This window comes from Canis lupus, chromosome 29 (genome assembly GCF_003254725.2).
Source record: "Canis lupus dingo isolate Sandy chromosome 29, ASM325472v2, whole genome shotgun sequence".
In the NCBI taxonomy this organism is placed as follows: domain Eukaryota; kingdom Metazoa; phylum Chordata; class Mammalia; order Carnivora; family Canidae; genus Canis; species Canis lupus.
In genome coordinates, this window is record NC_064271.1 from 16,718,283 (window position 1) to 16,736,353 (window position 18,071).

The 18,071-nt window shown below is 37.1% G+C and overlaps 1 protein-coding gene, 1 long non-coding RNA gene and 1 other non-coding gene across 11 annotated transcripts in view; 1 reads left to right on the top strand and 2 right to left on the bottom strand.

Annotated features, from left to right (window-relative positions):
* PPP1R42 (protein phosphatase 1 regulatory subunit 42) overlaps positions 1-9,298 on the bottom strand; it is a 68,167-nt gene extending 58,869 nt beyond the window's left edge. For 7 of the 9 annotated variants that reach the window (XR_007407040.1, XR_007407039.1, XR_007407041.1 and 4 more), the window contains exon 1: positions 8,484-9,298. Coding sequence is in view for 4 of the 9 variants with exons in the window: in XM_035708367.2 (XP_035564260.1) it covers positions 8,484-8,732 (249 nt within the window). In the remaining 5 variants the exon portion in view is untranslated. Of the gene's footprint in view, positions 1-2,278; positions 2,494-8,406 lie in introns of all 9 variants that reach the window. The other 2 variants (XM_025477891.2, XM_025477892.2) reach the window with 2 other exon arrangements.
* Positions 3,166-3,302, bottom strand: LOC112678674 (small nucleolar RNA SNORA51). The gene has a single exon (XR_003147760.1). It is a non-coding gene; the product is annotated as a small nucleolar RNA SNORA51 (small nucleolar RNA).
* On the top strand, positions 8,643-10,458 carry LOC112678566 (uncharacterized). Its single transcript, XR_003147672.3, has 2 exons — positions 8,643-8,782; positions 9,284-10,458. It is a non-coding gene; the product is annotated as an uncharacterized LOC112678566 (long non-coding RNA).
* The last annotated feature ends 7,613 nt before the right edge of the window (positions 10,459-18,071 follow it).

Sequence of the window (18,071 nt, forward strand, 5' to 3'; positions counted from 1 at the left end):
TGTTAAAGGAATACTGTTGAACTGTTTATCCTTTAGTTTCTTTAGACCTCAAAATGAAAACAGTACATTCAATATGACCCACTATTGAAAAATTATATGAATACATGCCTAGAAAAAAGATTGAAAGGACATCATCTACACATTAATAGTGATAATACACATTATCACTCTGCATGATAGGATTATAAGTCAGTTTCTTTTTATATATATATTTCATAAAAATGCACATTAGTTACTCTTGAGATAAGAAAATAATTAAAGGTATTTTTTAAAGTTTGCCATTTCCTATGTGGTGGTAGAGTCAGCCTAGAGTTAAGTAGGCAAGAGGTAAAGTGAAGTTATGCTCAAAAATATCTCAGTTTGGGGTGCCTGGCTGGTGCAGTTGGTAGAGCATGAAATTCTTGGTCTTGGGGTTGTAAGTTCAAGCCCTACATTGGGCATAGATATTACTTTAAAAAAATAAAATCTTAAAAACTATCTTAGTTTTTATTAACAAGATTTTTAAAAATATAACCACATCTTGGGAATTTTAAGTTTATAGGCTATTCTTATCTTAGTGTGAATTTTTTTTTAGAGAGTACAGGTATGTGTGATAGGGTAAGGGGAGAAACAGAAGGAGAGGGAGAGAGAATCCCAAGCAGGCTTCATGCCCAGTGTGGAGCCTGATGACATAGGACCTAATCTCATGACCCATGAGATGACGACCTGAGCTGAAACTAGAGTGGGACACTTAACCAACGGAACCACCCAAGCATCCCCTTTGTATGAATTATAGTTGGCCCTTGAACAACATGGATTTGAACTGCATGGTCTACTTATACATGAATTATTTTTTGATAAATACTGTACAGTATTGTAATGTATTTTCCTTATGATTTTTTTAAAGATCTTATTTATTCATTCATGAGAGACACAGAGAGAGGCAGAGACATAGGCAGAGGGAGAATCAGGCTCCCTGCAGGACTTGATCCCAAGACCCCAGGATCACAACCTAAGCCAAAGGCAGACATCAATCACTGAGCCACCCAGGTGTTCCTCCTTATGATTTTCTTAATAACACTTTCTTTTCTTTAGCTTACTTGATTATAATAATATAGTATATAATATATTATATAGTACAATTTATGTGTTGACTTTATATTATCAAGACTTCTGGCCAATTGTGTTGGGTGGTAGGACGTTGGGGAGTGTGGGGGTGTTGGTGTCCCTAACCCCCATATTTTTCTAGGGCTAACTATACTTTAACTAGTTTGCTTTCTGCCTAAAAAAGATCATCTACACCGAAGGAGCACTGATTGTTAGGAGACAAAAGAACATTAAATGGAGGCTCTCTGTAGAGGGCAAGTCTGTAATGGTATGATGAAATAGTTTCCTGGGCAATTGGATTAATGGGGAGAAGGATCACTAAGAAACTGTAAAGAAATACAGAATAGGAATTTGGTAGAGTCTCTGAAAAAAAAAGTCTTAATGGACAACTGTGCCACGGACTTTGGTATTTCTTTAATTCATTTTGATAAACATTTATTAAGCACTTAACATGGGTTAGGTGTTGTGTTGGATGGGGGATTTAGAGTGATGTGAACAAAACAGACATCATCTCTGCCCTCATGTACCTTGTGTTTCTGAGGAAATTTCTTGCATTTATAGTCTTTAGCATTTTATTATAGACAAAGGACACTAATACAAATAGCCTAAAAGGGATATTGCTCCTTTTAAATTAAGTTTCCCAAATTAAAGCCAAGAATTTGCTTAACACAGAGAAAATATAGTGTCAGAGTATATCTAACTAAACATAATCTTGTCTTGTATAAATGACCTACATATATATAATCAGTTAAATTATGAGTGAAAAAGATTTCACTGTTAAAGTTTTGAAATATGGTATTCCTATAGTTAATTCTTACTATCTTATTTTAAAAACCCTCATATTCCAAGGATCTGGAATTATACAAAAGTGTTATCTTTGAAATTATTTTCCAACATATGCTTTCAAATCTAGTTTGCTACACTAGAGAATACTTCAGGGGAACATATATATTTCGCACATGTATTCAATAATCACAATGGTATATTTTATAGAGACTTAATTTTCATAATTTTAACACCAAAAGCAGGAAATTAAAATGAAAACACAATATACTAATCAAAATATAGTTTAAAAGTATTTTCCAATTTGACTGATCAAAATATAGTTAATAAGAAGGTATTTTCTGAGAATAATTTTTAAACTTAATATTGCTAATTATTTAAAAATAGGAAATAATTTCAGAATCCTTACAATTGCATCTATATTTTTGTCTGAAAAATTTATGTGAGTTATTTTCTTCAGGTATCGTGAAGTGGTTTCTTCTTTTCGGGATTTAAGATTGCTATTTTTGGCAATTAGATCCAAGGTTAGTCGAACCATGGTTTCTATAAATCAAACTCTCAGCAATAGTTCTGTTCTGATACCATATCAAAAGCAGGTTTAGGCATTGTTTTATGCCCAACTTTCTAAAAAGAAAAGAAAAAAAGAAGTATTATGTACATGCAATTTAGGAAAAATTATTTTGACTTTTTAGATTTCTTATATAAAACTATTTGATAATCTATTTCAGAGACATTTTTAAGGCACTTAGATATTTGCTAAGTTTATAAACTTAAGTCTATAACCATAAAAGTCTAACCATAAAAAGATTTAAAACACCAAAATTAATTAAATATGTAATGTTCATTCACTTCTACTTACAAATCTTTTCCTCTCACTAATATTGAGTTATTACTGTGGGCATCTTTTAAAGGATTTTTTTCTCTTGAGGAGTATCATCTGAGGTTTTCATGAAGAAACTAAGGCCTGGAGATTTGTATCAAACTACTCAAGGTAGTGGCAGTTGAGAATGAGATCAGATCTTCTGGCTCCTTTTTCCATAGTACCCATGTTGATCATATTTTCTAAACCCTCAAATCAGAACATATTGTATGAAAACCTTAAGTATGTACGTAGGACAATGGTACAAAAATATTTGAAAATGGAACTGGCGTTGAAATTTTGTCATGTTACTACAACTGTAATCCACGAAGAGGCAACATAATACAGTGGTTTTCAGTCCAAACTGGTTCAAATTTTGGCTCCATTGCCCTTGGTCAGGCAGTCTTGGTCATGGTATATCAGTTTCTTTTTTTAACCTGTATCCTCCCCATTCATAATACAGACCAGGCAGAGGGCCTGGGCTGAGGTGTATTTGGTGTGTTTACTCTGCTTTCTCTTTCTGATCAGTCAGTATAAGAACACAGCCTTATAAGCTGGTAAGCACCAGGAACCTATGTTCCCTCTTTTTCTTATACAATTAGCATAAAAATGGTACCTACTTCCAAGGGATATTGTGAAGATTACATGAGATAATCATGTATAGGATATTCTACATGGTGCTTAGTACATAGGCCAATAAATGTTTGCTATTACCATTATTATTTTACTGTTTTTTTCACAGAAAGATGAATACTGTTTACTTCACAGTTTTATATGGAATACATTAGGACTATTAAATAAGGGGAACATACTATTAATAAAATTAATTAATAAAATATTGCTTTATGTAAGAGATCCAGATGTGGTCCATACATTAAAAAAAAAAATCTTTTCCAATCATCCAGGAAGTATAGCTATTTAAGTGATAAATGTCTCAGTTTTATAAAATTTATTGTATTTTTAAAGTATAGTTTAAAATTGAGCATTACTTTTCTAAAGTATCTGTAATTTTGCCACCAAACACTTAAATTTGTGTCATATTCTGGACATGAACTCAATGCTTAGGAGGAAAAATGAATTTAGTATTTGTGTCATATTCTGGACATGAACTCAATGCTTAGGAGGAAAAATGAATTTAGTAAAAGATAGATTCAATTTGCATTCTCATACATTGAGATAGAACTACCCAAGCTACATTATATAAAAAGCTCACAATAAAATATTTGAAGATATGGAATGTATCCTTAGATAGTCCAGAGTGCAAAATGTAATCTATAGAATAAAATTATTAAATCTTTGTAGACTTTTGGCATTTTCAGAATTCATTTTACAACAAAAATGTAAAATTATTGTTTACAGATCAAATTTCAAACATGACGATAATATTCTGAACAAAGTTTCTAATTAAGTAAAAATAATATTGCCTTAAATTTCATGATGAAAGTGTAAGGAATAGCCGGGACACCTGCACCCTGATGTTTATAGCAGCAATGTCCACAATAGCCAAATTGTGGAAGGAGCCTCGGTATCCATCGAAAGATGAATGGATAAAGAAGATGTGGTATATGCATACAATGGAATATTACTCAGCCATTAGAAATGACAAATACCCACTATTTGCTTTGACATGGATGGAACTGGAGGGTATTATGCTGAGTGAAATAAGTCAATCGGAGAAGGACAAACATTTTGTGGTCTCATTCATTTGGGGAATATAAAAAATAGTGAAAGGGAATAAAGGGGAAAGGAGAAAAAATGAGTGGGAAATATATCAGAAATGGAGACAGAACATGTGAGACTCCTAACTCTGGGAAACGAACAAGGGGTGGTAGAAAGGGAGGTGGGCAGGGGGTGGGGGTGACTGGGTGACGGGCACTGAGGGGGGCACTTGATGGGATGAGCACTGGGTGTTATTCTATATGTGGGCAAATTGAACACCAATAAAAAATAAATTAAAAAAAGAAAGTGTAAGGAATAACACCACACTCATGGACCTACAGGCCACCTTAAAATATAAAACATTATAAATACATTTGGAACACTTCTATATCTTTCTCCTTATTCTCTTATTTTTAGAGTTTAGAGTTAGATGTCTCTATTCATGTCTTTATACTTTTATTACAAATGTATGTATAGCTAAACAATATATAGTTCTTTTTAAAATATATTTTTACAGTCATAAATGTTACTATTCTGATTCCAACTTTCTTTTTTGCTTAAAGTTTTGTTTGTGAGAATCATCAGAGTTGATGTGTATAGCTCTAGAATATTTGTATTGCTATGTAGCATTCTATTGTAGGTAATTTATTTCTTCTGATGATAGATCTTTGGCTGTTGTTTTTTTCCTTTGCAGTGTTGCTTTTAGGATTCTTATATACATGTCATTTTTAGCTGATGTGCAAGTTTCTTTAGGGTTTAAAACTAGAAGTGGCTATTTCTGGGCTGCACATTATCAACTTTATTCAATTGCCAAATTGTTTTCTAAAGGAATTTTACCAGTGCAGCTAAGAACATTCCTATTGTTTTATAGTGCAGGCTACTCCAGTGTCAGCAGTTGATAATGGCTTTTTGCCAATCTGATGGGTGTGAAGTGATATCTCATACTGTTTTTGTTTTTCCTCAGATCTTTATATATATGAAAATAAAACAAAGAGGGGATTTGAAGATAGCAAGATCAGTAGTTTCATCTCCTCCCTGTGTTTAATTTGCATTCTATAATTCCTAGAGATTGAGAGTTTTTTCCTGTTTATCACCATTGGAGTTCCTTTTCTATTAATTGTGGTTTCTTATATTTTACCGATTTTTCATTATGGGTTATATTTTTATAAGTAATTTTTAGATACACTTGTATTTTTATCAGAAACTGATATTTTGCTGATTATATATGCACCAGATATCTATTCCCCAATTATAGTTTGTCTTTTCTCCTTTTTTTTTCTAATTTGTGTTTAATGGCATCTTCTAAAAAAACAAAAGCTATATATTTTTAATGTCAAATGTATTGGGGTTTTTCTGTTCATGTTTTATGCTTTGTTTCTTTGTAAACATGTTTAGGTTTTGCTTTGCAGTTTTGTCTGCATTGCTGTGATCAGAGGCAGCAGTTGGTGGTCAGAGGACAGATCCTTGATATTTGGTGGCTAGTGTGTTTTTTGCCCATTTTGGCTTCTGCAAGCTGTTTGTAAGGTGCTCCAGAAACCCCTGCATAGCTTCCTGCTACAGGGTTGGGTGTAGGGAATAGATAGTTGCTGTACAGCTGAAATTGACCAAAATTTGTTGATATTCATTGTCTAAGTCTTCCCCTGGAAGTTGTAAGCCTTCAGTAGACTCCAGGTTCCAAAATATTTACACCAGAGTCTGTCAGTGCAGTTGTTGTGTAGGTGGAGAAACAAGATGCTTCCTACTGTGCCATATTCCCAGAATCCTCTCCTCCTTAACTCTTTCATATATATTTTATTTTATTTTTTATTTTTTTGAAGAAGTCTTCTTTTTTTTTTTTTTAATTTTTATTTATTTACGATAGTCACAGAGAGAGAGAGAGGCAGAGACACAGGCAGAGGGAGAAGCAGGCTCCATGCACCGGGAGCCCGATGTGGGATTCGATCCCGGGTCTCCAGGATCGCGCCCTGGGCCAAAGGCAGGCGCCAAACCGCTGCGCCACCCAGGGATCCCTCATATATATTTTAAAATCAACTTGCCATGTTCCATGAAAAATTCTGTCAGGATTTTATTAGGAATTACATTGAATTCTTTTTAAAGATTTTATTTATTCACGAGACACACACACAGAGCAGAGACACAGGCAGAAGGAGAAGTAGGTTCCACCTGGGAAGCCTGATGCGGGACTCCATCCCAGGATCCCAGGATCAGGCCCTGAGCCAAAGGCAGACGCATAACGGCTGAGCCACCCAGGTGACTCGGTATTGTACTGAATTTGTAAACAATTTGTGAAGTATCTCTAATACTGAGTCCTCCTTTCCATCACTATGGTATGCCTCTCTGTTTTACGAGTGCTTCTTTAATGATTTTCAATAGTTTTATAATTTTCTTACAAAGCCATGTGTATTTTTTTTGTCATTTTTAGCGGTCATATATTTTTGTTGATATTGCAAGTGACATTCTTTTAGGAATCACATTATCTGGAGCTAGTGTATAGAAATACAATGTTTAAAAAATATTTGAAATATTTAAAATATTTTAAAACATGATTTCTTTAGATCCTAGTTTAAAATTTTAGAACTTACTCTGGAAATTTCAAATATCATTTTTACATTGATAACTGTGGTGAAAATGCACATCTTAAAGTGGTTAAACCCCCAGAATTTCTTTCTTACAGCTGAGGCAGGAAACTGCTAAACAGGTTGCCAAACAGGAGCAACCCTGTACTATGAAGGGGGTGGGAGAGTCACAAATTATTTATTCTCCCTTCTCCCCCTCCCCAAAGACTTTAGAAGACATAGCCATTTCAAAAGTTCTCACAGAAAATAGCTCTGGTCCTTTGATTTATATACAGGGCTATATTTATTCTTCCTCCATCTCTCATTCCTTTTTTCCTTCTCTCCTGCTCCCCTGCGATTACAGTCCCCCCAAAAGTGTTATCATATGAGACTTTGCTTCTGGCTCTCTTTTCTAAGCTGGGCTAAAACAGGTAAATTTTGGATCATCTGAATCCTCATGAATGACTAAGCTATAAATGGATTTTGTCTCTAGGTTCCAGTACACAAACTGGTGTTTGTACAGAAATAAATTTAGAAAAGTAAAGGGGCAAATGTGGTATATAAATGAAATATTTATTAAACCAAGGGAAGGCCAATGGACCTCATCAACAAGCTATAGAAAAACTGTCCAGGGGCTTGAATAAGGGAAGGAAGATAACTGAATCAACCCATAACACACTTCACTCAAAAAAATCTGCATTGTATTAGTCAAATCCACAAGAGAGGATTTAGTTTCATCAAAACACCACCATTCATCTTGTTAATGTAACATGAATTTAAACGTTATTGGTATTCTTGTTTGTTTTAGGGATACTATAAGCTTCAGATAGTTAAACTGAACCTAGTTTGGATTTGGACACATTTTGGAACATTATAATAAAAATAATTATGTCAACACTAGTGGGGTGTTCTTGCTTTTCTTTTAAAAGAGGTTCATTATTTTCTAGAGTTTGAGAAACAGCTTTTTCATAATTTTTCACTCCTAGATACCTGTTGTCTCGGGGTTCCTCCTGCCTAGGATATCTCTCTCTCTCCGGATTGCCAGGGGGGACAGAGAGCTGCTTTACAGGCGCTCTGGGAATCCATTTTAATAGACCCTTTGGCTTAATTTATCTCTTGGGGCTCCCACAAATTACAGGTAACCGATGATTCCGAATTTAGTTTGTATATTTCCCTTAGCGAGCCCCAAGCTCACTGACTTCCCAATGCACTAAATCGCCGGGTTGGCTCTCAGGCTTTCACCTTTTCAAACTCAGATCTGTACTCAGAGATCCGGCTCCCTCAGCCCGGCGGCCACCTCTGCACCTGCGTCTCCCTTCTCTATAGCTGTTTCCCAACCTTGCCTGATTCTAGCTATTTGTTTCAAACACAAAAGCTTCCAGACTGATTTTCTGGAAATTCTAGATGCCTCCGAGATAAGGCTTAGGGATTTTCATGTTAACCATTGACCCAGCAAAGTCTTACTGGCAGGCAGGCTCGTTTGAGAAACGTGGCTCTAGGGCTTCCTCAGCGCCCCCACCTCTCCCTAGAAGGCACCTCACCACTTTCTGAAGGAGCGGAGTCTGGAAGTCAAGTTTCTTCAGTGCCAGGTTCCTCGGCGGCGCGGTGCGGTTGCCAGGCGACCAGACGCTCTTGCTGGGGACAGGGTTTCCGGGAAATCTCGCGATGTCTCCGGAAGCGCCCAACGCCGTGGCGGGCGCCGGTCGCTCTGTGACGCGAGCGGCCGGAGGCTGAGGGCCGCTGGACGGGGTCCGGGCGGAGCCGGTTGGCTCGGCGAGGCCGCGAGGCATCGGTCCTGTTGGCGGTTACGTGAACCAAACTGTGGCCAAAGCAGTTTTCGGTAGGCTACAATTCCCCCCTACCGGATTATCGTCCTTCTGTCAGCTTTGAACTAACCCTAACCTTTTCCCAGTAACAGACCAGGTAATCGTCTGAACCGTAGTACAGCTCATCCTCCACACTTTCCTCAGGTAAAATCTGCAGTCCTTAGGGTGGCGTTCCAGTTCGTTCTTGACCAGCTTCACTGCTTGCTTCTTGCCCTCCAGTGTTCCAGTCTGACACTTGCCCCAATATGCCCTACTTTAAATTTCCCTTCTCATCGCCCTTCAAGGTAGCAATAGGACACGCTTTTGAATTTCAAGGACCCAGCTTGGAGTTCGCACGTCCTTTCTGAGGATTTCCTATGTACTCAAGTCTTTTCTGCCCCTCCAAACAACGAAGATATTTTAAATGATTTAACATAGTACTTAACACATTACTATATCTGTGTTACCCAGTGTCTCCCGTAAGATGGTAAATTCTTTGAGGGGCGAGGATTATGTCTTTAATTTCTCTGTTCCAGGGACCTAGCAAAGTGCCTTGTACATCCGCAGTCACTCCATTAATGTCTGAAAAATGAATAATTTATAAATGAAGAAGCACAGTAGAACAAGGAACTGATATTTACAGTGGATATGGTAAATTGAGCCGTCTGAATGTGAGCGATGCAAGCTGGAAAACAGTCACAGCGGTGATCTTGGTGGGAGAGGGTGAGGGGTGGGTGTGGGCCGCGGTGGGAGGCTGTGTTTGCCCTTCTTGAGCGAAGAAGCATCAGAGTAGAAGACTGTTAGAGTTGCAAGGCGACTTAGAGCCCACGCGACAGTCCAGTTTGTCGTTTTGCAAATAAGAAAAGTTCCAGGCCTGGAGGAAGGCAAAAAATATGCCGAAGGTCACATCTGAGGTGCCAGAGAGGGAATTTACCCTTGGGCTCCTGATTTCAAGCTCAAGTTCCTTAGACAGCACTGACTGTTAGAGTAAGAGAAGCCTGGGAGGAAAGATAGGGGAATACAGACAGATGAACCCTTACCCCATTCTGAACATTGTTGCTGAAGTCCAGTTGTGAGAGAATATTGGCCTGGATTAGGTTGAATGCAAAGGAAGGGGCAAGGAATGAACACATTTAGGAGGCATCTTGAAACATGATTTAATAAAGATTGATAGGATAAAAGAGGAAGAAGTTGAAGATAATTTCTGGCTGTTAGCTAGAGTAAAGGAATTATACTAGAGAAAGAAGAGGGGTGGCAAGTAATCTGAGGGGAAGTGGATGAGTTTGGTTTATACATGTTAAGTGTGAAGGGAGATAGGTTTAATAGTTTCCAGAATAGAAGTAATCACTGAAACCATGCGGTCATAAATGGTAGTGAGGGAGAAAGTAGGGAAAAGAGAAATAGGAAGTCAGTAATTGTGCCAACTACTTTTGATGGACAAGAGAAGCAGAGCTGGTTAATATGTCAGAGACAAGGGACGCCTGGGTGGCTCAGCGGTTTAGTGCCTGCCTTCGGCCCAGGGCGTGATCCTGGAGTCTTGGGATTGAGTCCCGCATCGGGCTCCCTGCATGGAGCCTGCTTCTCCCTCTGCTTGTGTCTCTGCTTCTCTCTGTGTGTGTCTCTCTCATGAATAAATAAATAAAATCTTAAAAAAAAAAAAAACATTTCAGAGACAGAGTCATCAGAAGTGAAATTTATTATGAGAACACAATTCAGTGATTCAGAAATTAATAATTTAGATTCAGATACTACGGAAGAATTTGAAGAGGAGGGGTTCCGAAAGAATAAAAAGTTTTAGAAGGACACATATATCATTATAAAAAAGAATGTGGGGATGCCTGGGTGGCTCAGCAGTTTAGCGCCTGCCTTGGGCCCAGGGTGTGATCCTGGAGTCCCGGGATTGAGTCCCACGTCAGGCTCCCTGCATGGAGCCTGCTTCTCTCTCTGCCTATGTCTCTGCCTCTCTCTGTGTGTGCCTCTGATGAATAAATAAATAAATGAAATCTTTAAAAAAATAAAAAAGTGTGATCTCATTTGTGGTAAAATTATATACACACTTAAATATCTAAAAGGCTATATATTTACATCTATGATGTATAGATTTAGATGTAGATCTATACAGATCTGTACCTCTATACCAAAAAATGTAATAATGGTTATTTCTTGATGGTAGGATTATGACTTTTTCTCTTTTTTTCCCCAGTAATCAGTTCTTTAAAATAAAATTATTTTGGAAGGTCATTTTGGGTTTTGGTCTTCATGGAATTGGAGATCTCTTTGTGACTGCTCCTATTTAAAATAGTTTTGTGGATGGAGTGTCTGGGTGACTCATTTCATTGAACATTGGACTCTTGGTTTCAGCTCAGGTCATGATCTCAGGGTCATGAGAGAGATTGAGCCCCGAGTGGGGCTCTGCACTGGGCATGGATCCTGCTTCAGATTCTCTCTCTCTCCCTTCTCCCTAAAAAAAAAAAAAAAAATTTTTTAAATGGTCAAATTACTGGGGTACTTTGTTGGTTCAGTTGGTAGAGCGTGCAATTCTTGATCTCAGGATTGTAAATTCGATTTCCATGTTGGGTATATAGATTACTTAAAAATAAAATCTTTTTTAAAATCGCCAAATTACTAATTAGGTTTTTTTTTAATGCAACAAATTAAGCTTAAGGGAAAGTATTTTCTCCTTAAGATGTGAAATATAATTCCTGTCTAGTGGCATACAGTGTTAAACAATCATCTGTCTATTTTCCAATGTGGCAGAAATTTGGCAGACTACAAGAAATACTTTTTTTTTTAACTACAAGAAATACTTGTCTTCAGTGACACATTTGTAAGTTCAGTATAAAGTACTCTTAGGATTTACACTTTGACAGATGTTGGTAAATTTGTATTGTAAAAATAATGTGAAGTCTTGAGAGTCATTTTAAAAGGCACTCTTGGAAGAATAGTACTACAAAGCACATTTTTTTTTTAAATCTTTTTTTTAAATTTTTTATTTATTTATGATAGTCACAGAGAGAGAGAGAGAGGCAGAGACACAGGCAGAGGGAGAAGCAGGCTCCATGCACCGGGAGCCCGACGTGGGATTCGATCCCGGGTCTCCAGGATCGCGCCCTGGGCCAAAGGCAGGCGCCAAACCGCTGCGCCACCCAGGGATCCCTACAAAGCACATTTTTAAGTCTCCACTAGAGTTTCCAAGTACCTCTAGACAGAAACACACATTTTTTCCCCATATATTGGTCTATCTTTGTCCATTAGTATATATTTCCTGACCTTCTAGAGTACATATTATATAGCCCTGTGTGAAGTACTAAACATTTCAATGATTAGATATTGTCACTGAGAAACCAACAAATTAAAGAGCCTAGACCTGTATATCATCACATAGCTTTATACAGAAAAATTAGCAGTTATTGGAGTTAACTTTTTTTGTTTGTTTGTTTTGACCTTATAGATTGATAAATATTCGTGAGTGTGATAGGTAGACTTCTAACATGGTCTCAGTGATCTTACATCCTGGTATCCATGCCCTGTGTGACCCCTTCCCCTTGATGTGGGCTGGATTTTGTGACTTTTTCTAACCAATGTAACAAAGTTGATGAAATGTTATTTCTACAACTAGGTCACAAAAGATTGTTACTTTTGTCTTGCTATCAGACTCTCCCTATTGCATTTTTGGCTTGCACTCTTTGATAGAGCAAACTGTCATTTAGGAGAGCCCTATGTGGCAAGGAACTGAAGATAACCTCTAGCCAACAGCCAGTGAGGAACTGAGACCTATTGTTTAAGCTTGGAAGTCAATCCTGCCCCAGTTGAACTTTTAGATGAAACCTCATGTCTGACCAACACCTTGATTGCAGCCTTATGAGAGAACCTGAAGGAGAGGACCTAAATTCCAGACCCATGGAATCTGTGAAATAATAAATGCATATTGTTTTAAGCCACTGAATTTTTGGGTAATTTCTTAATGCAGCAATAAATAATACAGAGAGCAATGGAAAATTCCGTTGAGGGAAGATTTGCTTAGAAATTTGGGACATGATTACTATTTTCATAAGATATTTGGAGAGGAAGCTCAAAGGAAATAAAGTGACTACCAGAAGTTTTAGGTTAGAATGAAAGGTTTTTTTCTTTTAAAGATTTTATGTATGTATTCATGAGAGACAGAGAGACAGAAGGAGAGAGGTAGAGGGAGAAGCAGGGAGCCCGACATGGGACTTGATCCCAGGTCTCCAGGATCACACCTGAGCCGAAGGCGGCGCTAACTGCCCCCCGCCCTTTGCCCAGAATGAAAGAGTTCTTAAGAAGTATCCGTTTATAGAAGCTGCAGTTGTAGAATCAATACAAAGGAAACCCTTTGCTTATGGATGAGGCAATTTCCATTCAGGTATCACTCCTGATTTCTGTAACCTGAGATGATCTTTTAATTGAGAGCTTCATGGATTTCTAATACCATGATTATACAATATGGGCACCAATAATAAATAATTTTTTAAAAACTTAGTAACTGACTTCTGTCATTTATTATTTTTCTTTTTTAAAGATTTTATTTATTTATTCATGATAGACATAGAAAGAGAGAGAGGCAAAGAAACAGGCAGAGGGAGAAGCAGGCTCCAATGCAGGGAGCCCAACGTGGGATTCAACCCCGGGACTCCAGGATCGCTCCCTGGGCCAAAGGCAGGCGCTAAACCGCTGAGCCACCTAGGGATCCCTGTCATTTATTATATAATGTAATCTATAAATGTAAATGATTATTTCGTAGGTTACATATAAAACAATCCAAGGCATTTCTCCTAATTTCTAGACTTATGTATCCACGTGGCTGCTAGACATTCATTTCACTTCGAAATGAAATGTCTTAGAGACACGTTTAAAGTGAACCTGTCAAAACTGAACCCAGGTAAGTTCACTTAATCTCAGAAACTACTTTCAAATCCAGCTATAGATTCTCCATTGCTCCTTCACTACCCAAGAGTGGATGTGAAATAACTTTGTTATTTGTATTATATTAATATAATTACAATGTTAGTTGTGTTATATTTTTTAACTTCTATTAATTTTAATACACAAAGACTTTTTCTCAAGTTCTATATTTCAAGTTCTAGTATGTTTAATGTACAAAATATCTTTTCTAAAGTGGATCACTTTCATCCTCCACTAGAGGGTCAAGTTGTAATAAATATAACATGTATGAGATGTGACTATAAATTGAGGGATCTAAGTTGAAAATCACTAATGTCATATATCGTACAGTTAATACATCTTATATTAAAATATTTTCTGAAAAGTAGTTTTGTAAATATTGCTACTGATAGTCTAATTTATGTAATGTTCTATATTTCTGAAACATCTGTCTTTAGAGTCTAACACTTTAGTTTGAGTCTTTTAGAAAGCATTTATAAGAAAGGGACTTAACACTTTTAGAGTAAGTTTAGGTTTCAGAACAGTTCATTGCTTATGTTTTAGGAATTTTATTTTAATAAATTAATTTATGAGAGCAAGCAAGCAAGAGGGAGGGAGAAAGAGAATCCCAAGCAGCCTCTAGGCCCAGCACAGAGCACACAATGAGGGATTTGATGCCCCAAGGAGCCCTATTCCAGCCTGAATCCCATGAGCCCAAGATCATGACCTGAGCTGAAATCAAGAGTCAGAGGCTTAACTGACTGAGCCACCTCAAACACCCCATGTTTTAGGAATTTTAAAAAATTGTCTTTTGGATAAGGAATGGGGAACTTCTAATATAGATCCAAGACTTTGCTGAAGTTGATCAAGCCAATAATAAGTTCAGCAAAAGTTTAAGTAGTTGGTGATGACTGAGGCTAACAGTGAAACTCAGCAATGTAACACACTCTATTCTCATGTCTTTCACAGTGATTTGTTAAAAATCAGTGAAAATATCTTGTATATACTTTATTTAGTTGCTTATACATTTTTTTGGCTGCCTTTTTTTGGGAGGGAAGGTCTGCTTATTTGAAAAGCGCTCCTTTCCTTCATGCTTGTTTTTGAGAATAGCAGGTGCTTTTTTGCTAGTGTGTGGCCCTTTTCATATTTCTGCAATAGTGACTCTTAAATTCTTTTTTTCTTTTAAGATTCTATTTATTTGAGAGAGAGAGCAAGCACAAGTGGGTGGAGGGGCTCCTGCTGAGCAGGGAGCCCCATTAATTATTTTTTTTAAAGCTGAAAACATGTATATGTGTGCCTTCCAGACTGGAAGGAGCCTTGCACAGTTCTTTACAACACAAAAAGGAATGGGAGGTAACCCCTGGCTCAACAGAGAACTAGCAGCCTCGGTTTGCTCCCTGGGGCATCCCCTGGGTCCTTATGGGGCAGCCCATCCCACCTGGAGCCGGGGGAGTGGTGGGGGTTCCCGGCCAGTACAGCTATAACTCATCCATTATGGCCAAAAAATCATCCCCTTTGCTGGTGCTCGGCCTCGGCTGTTCGGAGACCTCAAACTCCCCCACGATGTGAGCACTGGGCTCTATCCCAGGACCCCGACTCAGGGCTCTATCTGGGATTCCGGGATCGTGATCTGAGCCAAAGGCAGATACTCAACCACCTGAGCCACCCAGGTGCCCCTTAAACTGTTGATTGACAAAAAAATTTTTTTCCACTTTTGTTTCAAATCTACTAAGAAGTTTGGGAAAAGACAATCATTTTATAATGACCGCACAGTGCAACAAAAGGCAGTTTCCCGTACAAAGACATGAACAGATTTAATCTTGTCATTCTAAAAACAAATATTGTTAGTGTTTCTTAAAAACAAATTTAAATGTCCACTGCATTTATTTCTTCATCCAACAAATATTCACCAAGTACTCCATGTGCCCTTCTTCAAGGAGCTGGGGATAGAGAAGTTAGACCAAGTCCTCAGGCCTATGGAGTTTACATTCTAGTAAGGGGAGACAGTAAAAAAATAAATGAATGAGATAATTTCAGATTGTGGTATAGTCTGTGAAGGAAATAGAGTGAAACTGGGGTGTAGAAGTGGGGAGGGAGGAGGGAAGGGAGAAGTGTTTTCTGGAGATAAGAAGGCAAGGCCTCTCCAGGGAGGCAGAATTTGAGCTGAAACTTGAAGAATGAGGAGCCTAATAAGCCAGGCCTGAGAGCCTGAGAGGAAGCGTTCCAGGCCCAGGAAGCAGCCAGTTTGAGGGCTTGAGGGGTGAGGGGTGGGCGGGGATAACTGGATGAGCACAAGGACCCAGAGGACATTGTGGCTGGATCCTATTCTGAAGGGAGGAGGAGGGAATGAAAGAAAAACAGGAACCAGATCAGCCCTTAAGCCACAGTGAGAAATTTGGATTTTGATACACTGCAACATTTAACCCATAAGGCAGAGTGTAAAATTTCCTTTTGTTATTAGAAAAAGCTATTATATTTAGAATTTGGAAGAGAGAACAGTTGCCACTTTATTATAAGCCGAAATTCAAGATCTTGATTAAAATGTAATGTTCCCTGGGCGACCTTCTGACTCCTGGTTTTGGCTCTTGTCATGATCTCAGGGTCCTGAGCCCATGTTGGGCTAAAGCGGTCAGTGGCGAGTCTGCTAGAGATTCTGACCCTCTTCTCCCTCTGCACTGACCCCCACCTTGTGCTCTCTCAAATACATAAATAATCAAATCTTTAAAAAAAGAAATGTAATTGTTCTTATGTGATATTAAAATGATATAGTATTATCAAAGATGCTCTCAGAAATCTGGCAACAAGAGCCTGTGAGAATTAGAAAATATAATTTCTACTTGTGTTCCAAATTCTCGTATTTAATATAGCTTTTGTTTCAGTTTTGTTTTTTACTGAAATAGATAAAGCACTTGTTAATAACCTATTTTTAGGCCTGGGGATAACACTTCAGATGGTTGTAATTATTCAACCATAGTTGTGTCCTCATAATATAAGATCATAAATTAATTTCTTATTTAGCCTAATTTGTGTTACTTTATTTAAGCCCAGAATCTTAAGATAAAAGTCTGGAAACACATGCAAGAAATGATGGATGGATTACATAGGAGTTGAAGAACAAGATTCAAGCTAAACACATATGGCTTTGAAGGATTTATTTAATATATAAGATACAGTACAAATAATAAAGATAAATTTATTACAAATAATAAATGGAATATGAGGATAGGGTATGAAGTAGCAAATTCTAGGAACCAAAACGGAACCATTTAAATCAAACATTGATTTGGAGATGAGCTTTTACCAACTAATTTTTCAGGAAGGTAAATAAAGTAATGACTATTAATAGTAAACATATTCATAGTTATATGAAAGATATTTATAATTCTCTGTAATCTAACATAAAGGTCATAGAGCTCTATTCTGGACAATATACTTCTTTATGCATATGCTTCTTAGGTTATGAAAAGTACAACTGTAGTTCATCAAAATGTACCCCAAGGCACAATACCATTTTAGTCATTAGAAAGTTTAGCATAATTGCTTAGTATAATCCAAAGAAAATATGAGTACAGACATCAGGGACTCTCCAATTTGTTAGGCAATTGTTCCATAATTTTTGGCACCAAGATAATCCACATGTTGAAAAAGCAATTAATCATTGGTGCTAGTTATCAAGCTATGATTTTAGCTATTTCCTCCCAGATTTGACCCCAAATGACAGAGTTCCTTATTTTATTTTTGTAATATTTTGACTTCTGAGATCAAAAGTTTAAATATGCCAGTTTGGTTATAGTTGACTTGAACTTTGTGTTATTAGTTTTCTAAAATAAGTGGATCATAACTTTGTATTTATAAAGATAGATGGTATTTCTTCCACTAATATTTGGATAAAAGATTTAGAAACTTTTAGAAACTTACAGACGGAGTATCTCAGAAGAAGTTAATCGAAATCCTTAAACTAGCATTTTTTCCCCAAGAAGGTTAATTTATTTGCTGTTGGAACTTTTATTGAAAACAGGACAAGAAAACACACAATTAGATTTTCAATTTTCTAACTAATATTTTGCAAACACAACTACATAGATACATCAGTTATTAAAGTGAAAAAAACCTTCATAATTTGAACATAATCATCTTTTACTTATTTTATATAAGGATAAATAAAAATAAGAGCTATTATCTGTGTAGTATATTTTCCTGTCTTAAAAAAAAAAAAAGAAAAAAACAAACCAAACATCTCCTGCCCCCACATTGCTCACTGATATATATCTTTGGTGTTTATAGTTAAAACAATCCAGAAATATATAAAAAGACCTTGGAAATTCAACAGTTTCTGTTCAGTTCAGTTTATTCAGCTACATGTGGATACACTGCAGACTTAGCAATATAAATGAACTCCTCTCTGCATGCATGACTTATGCA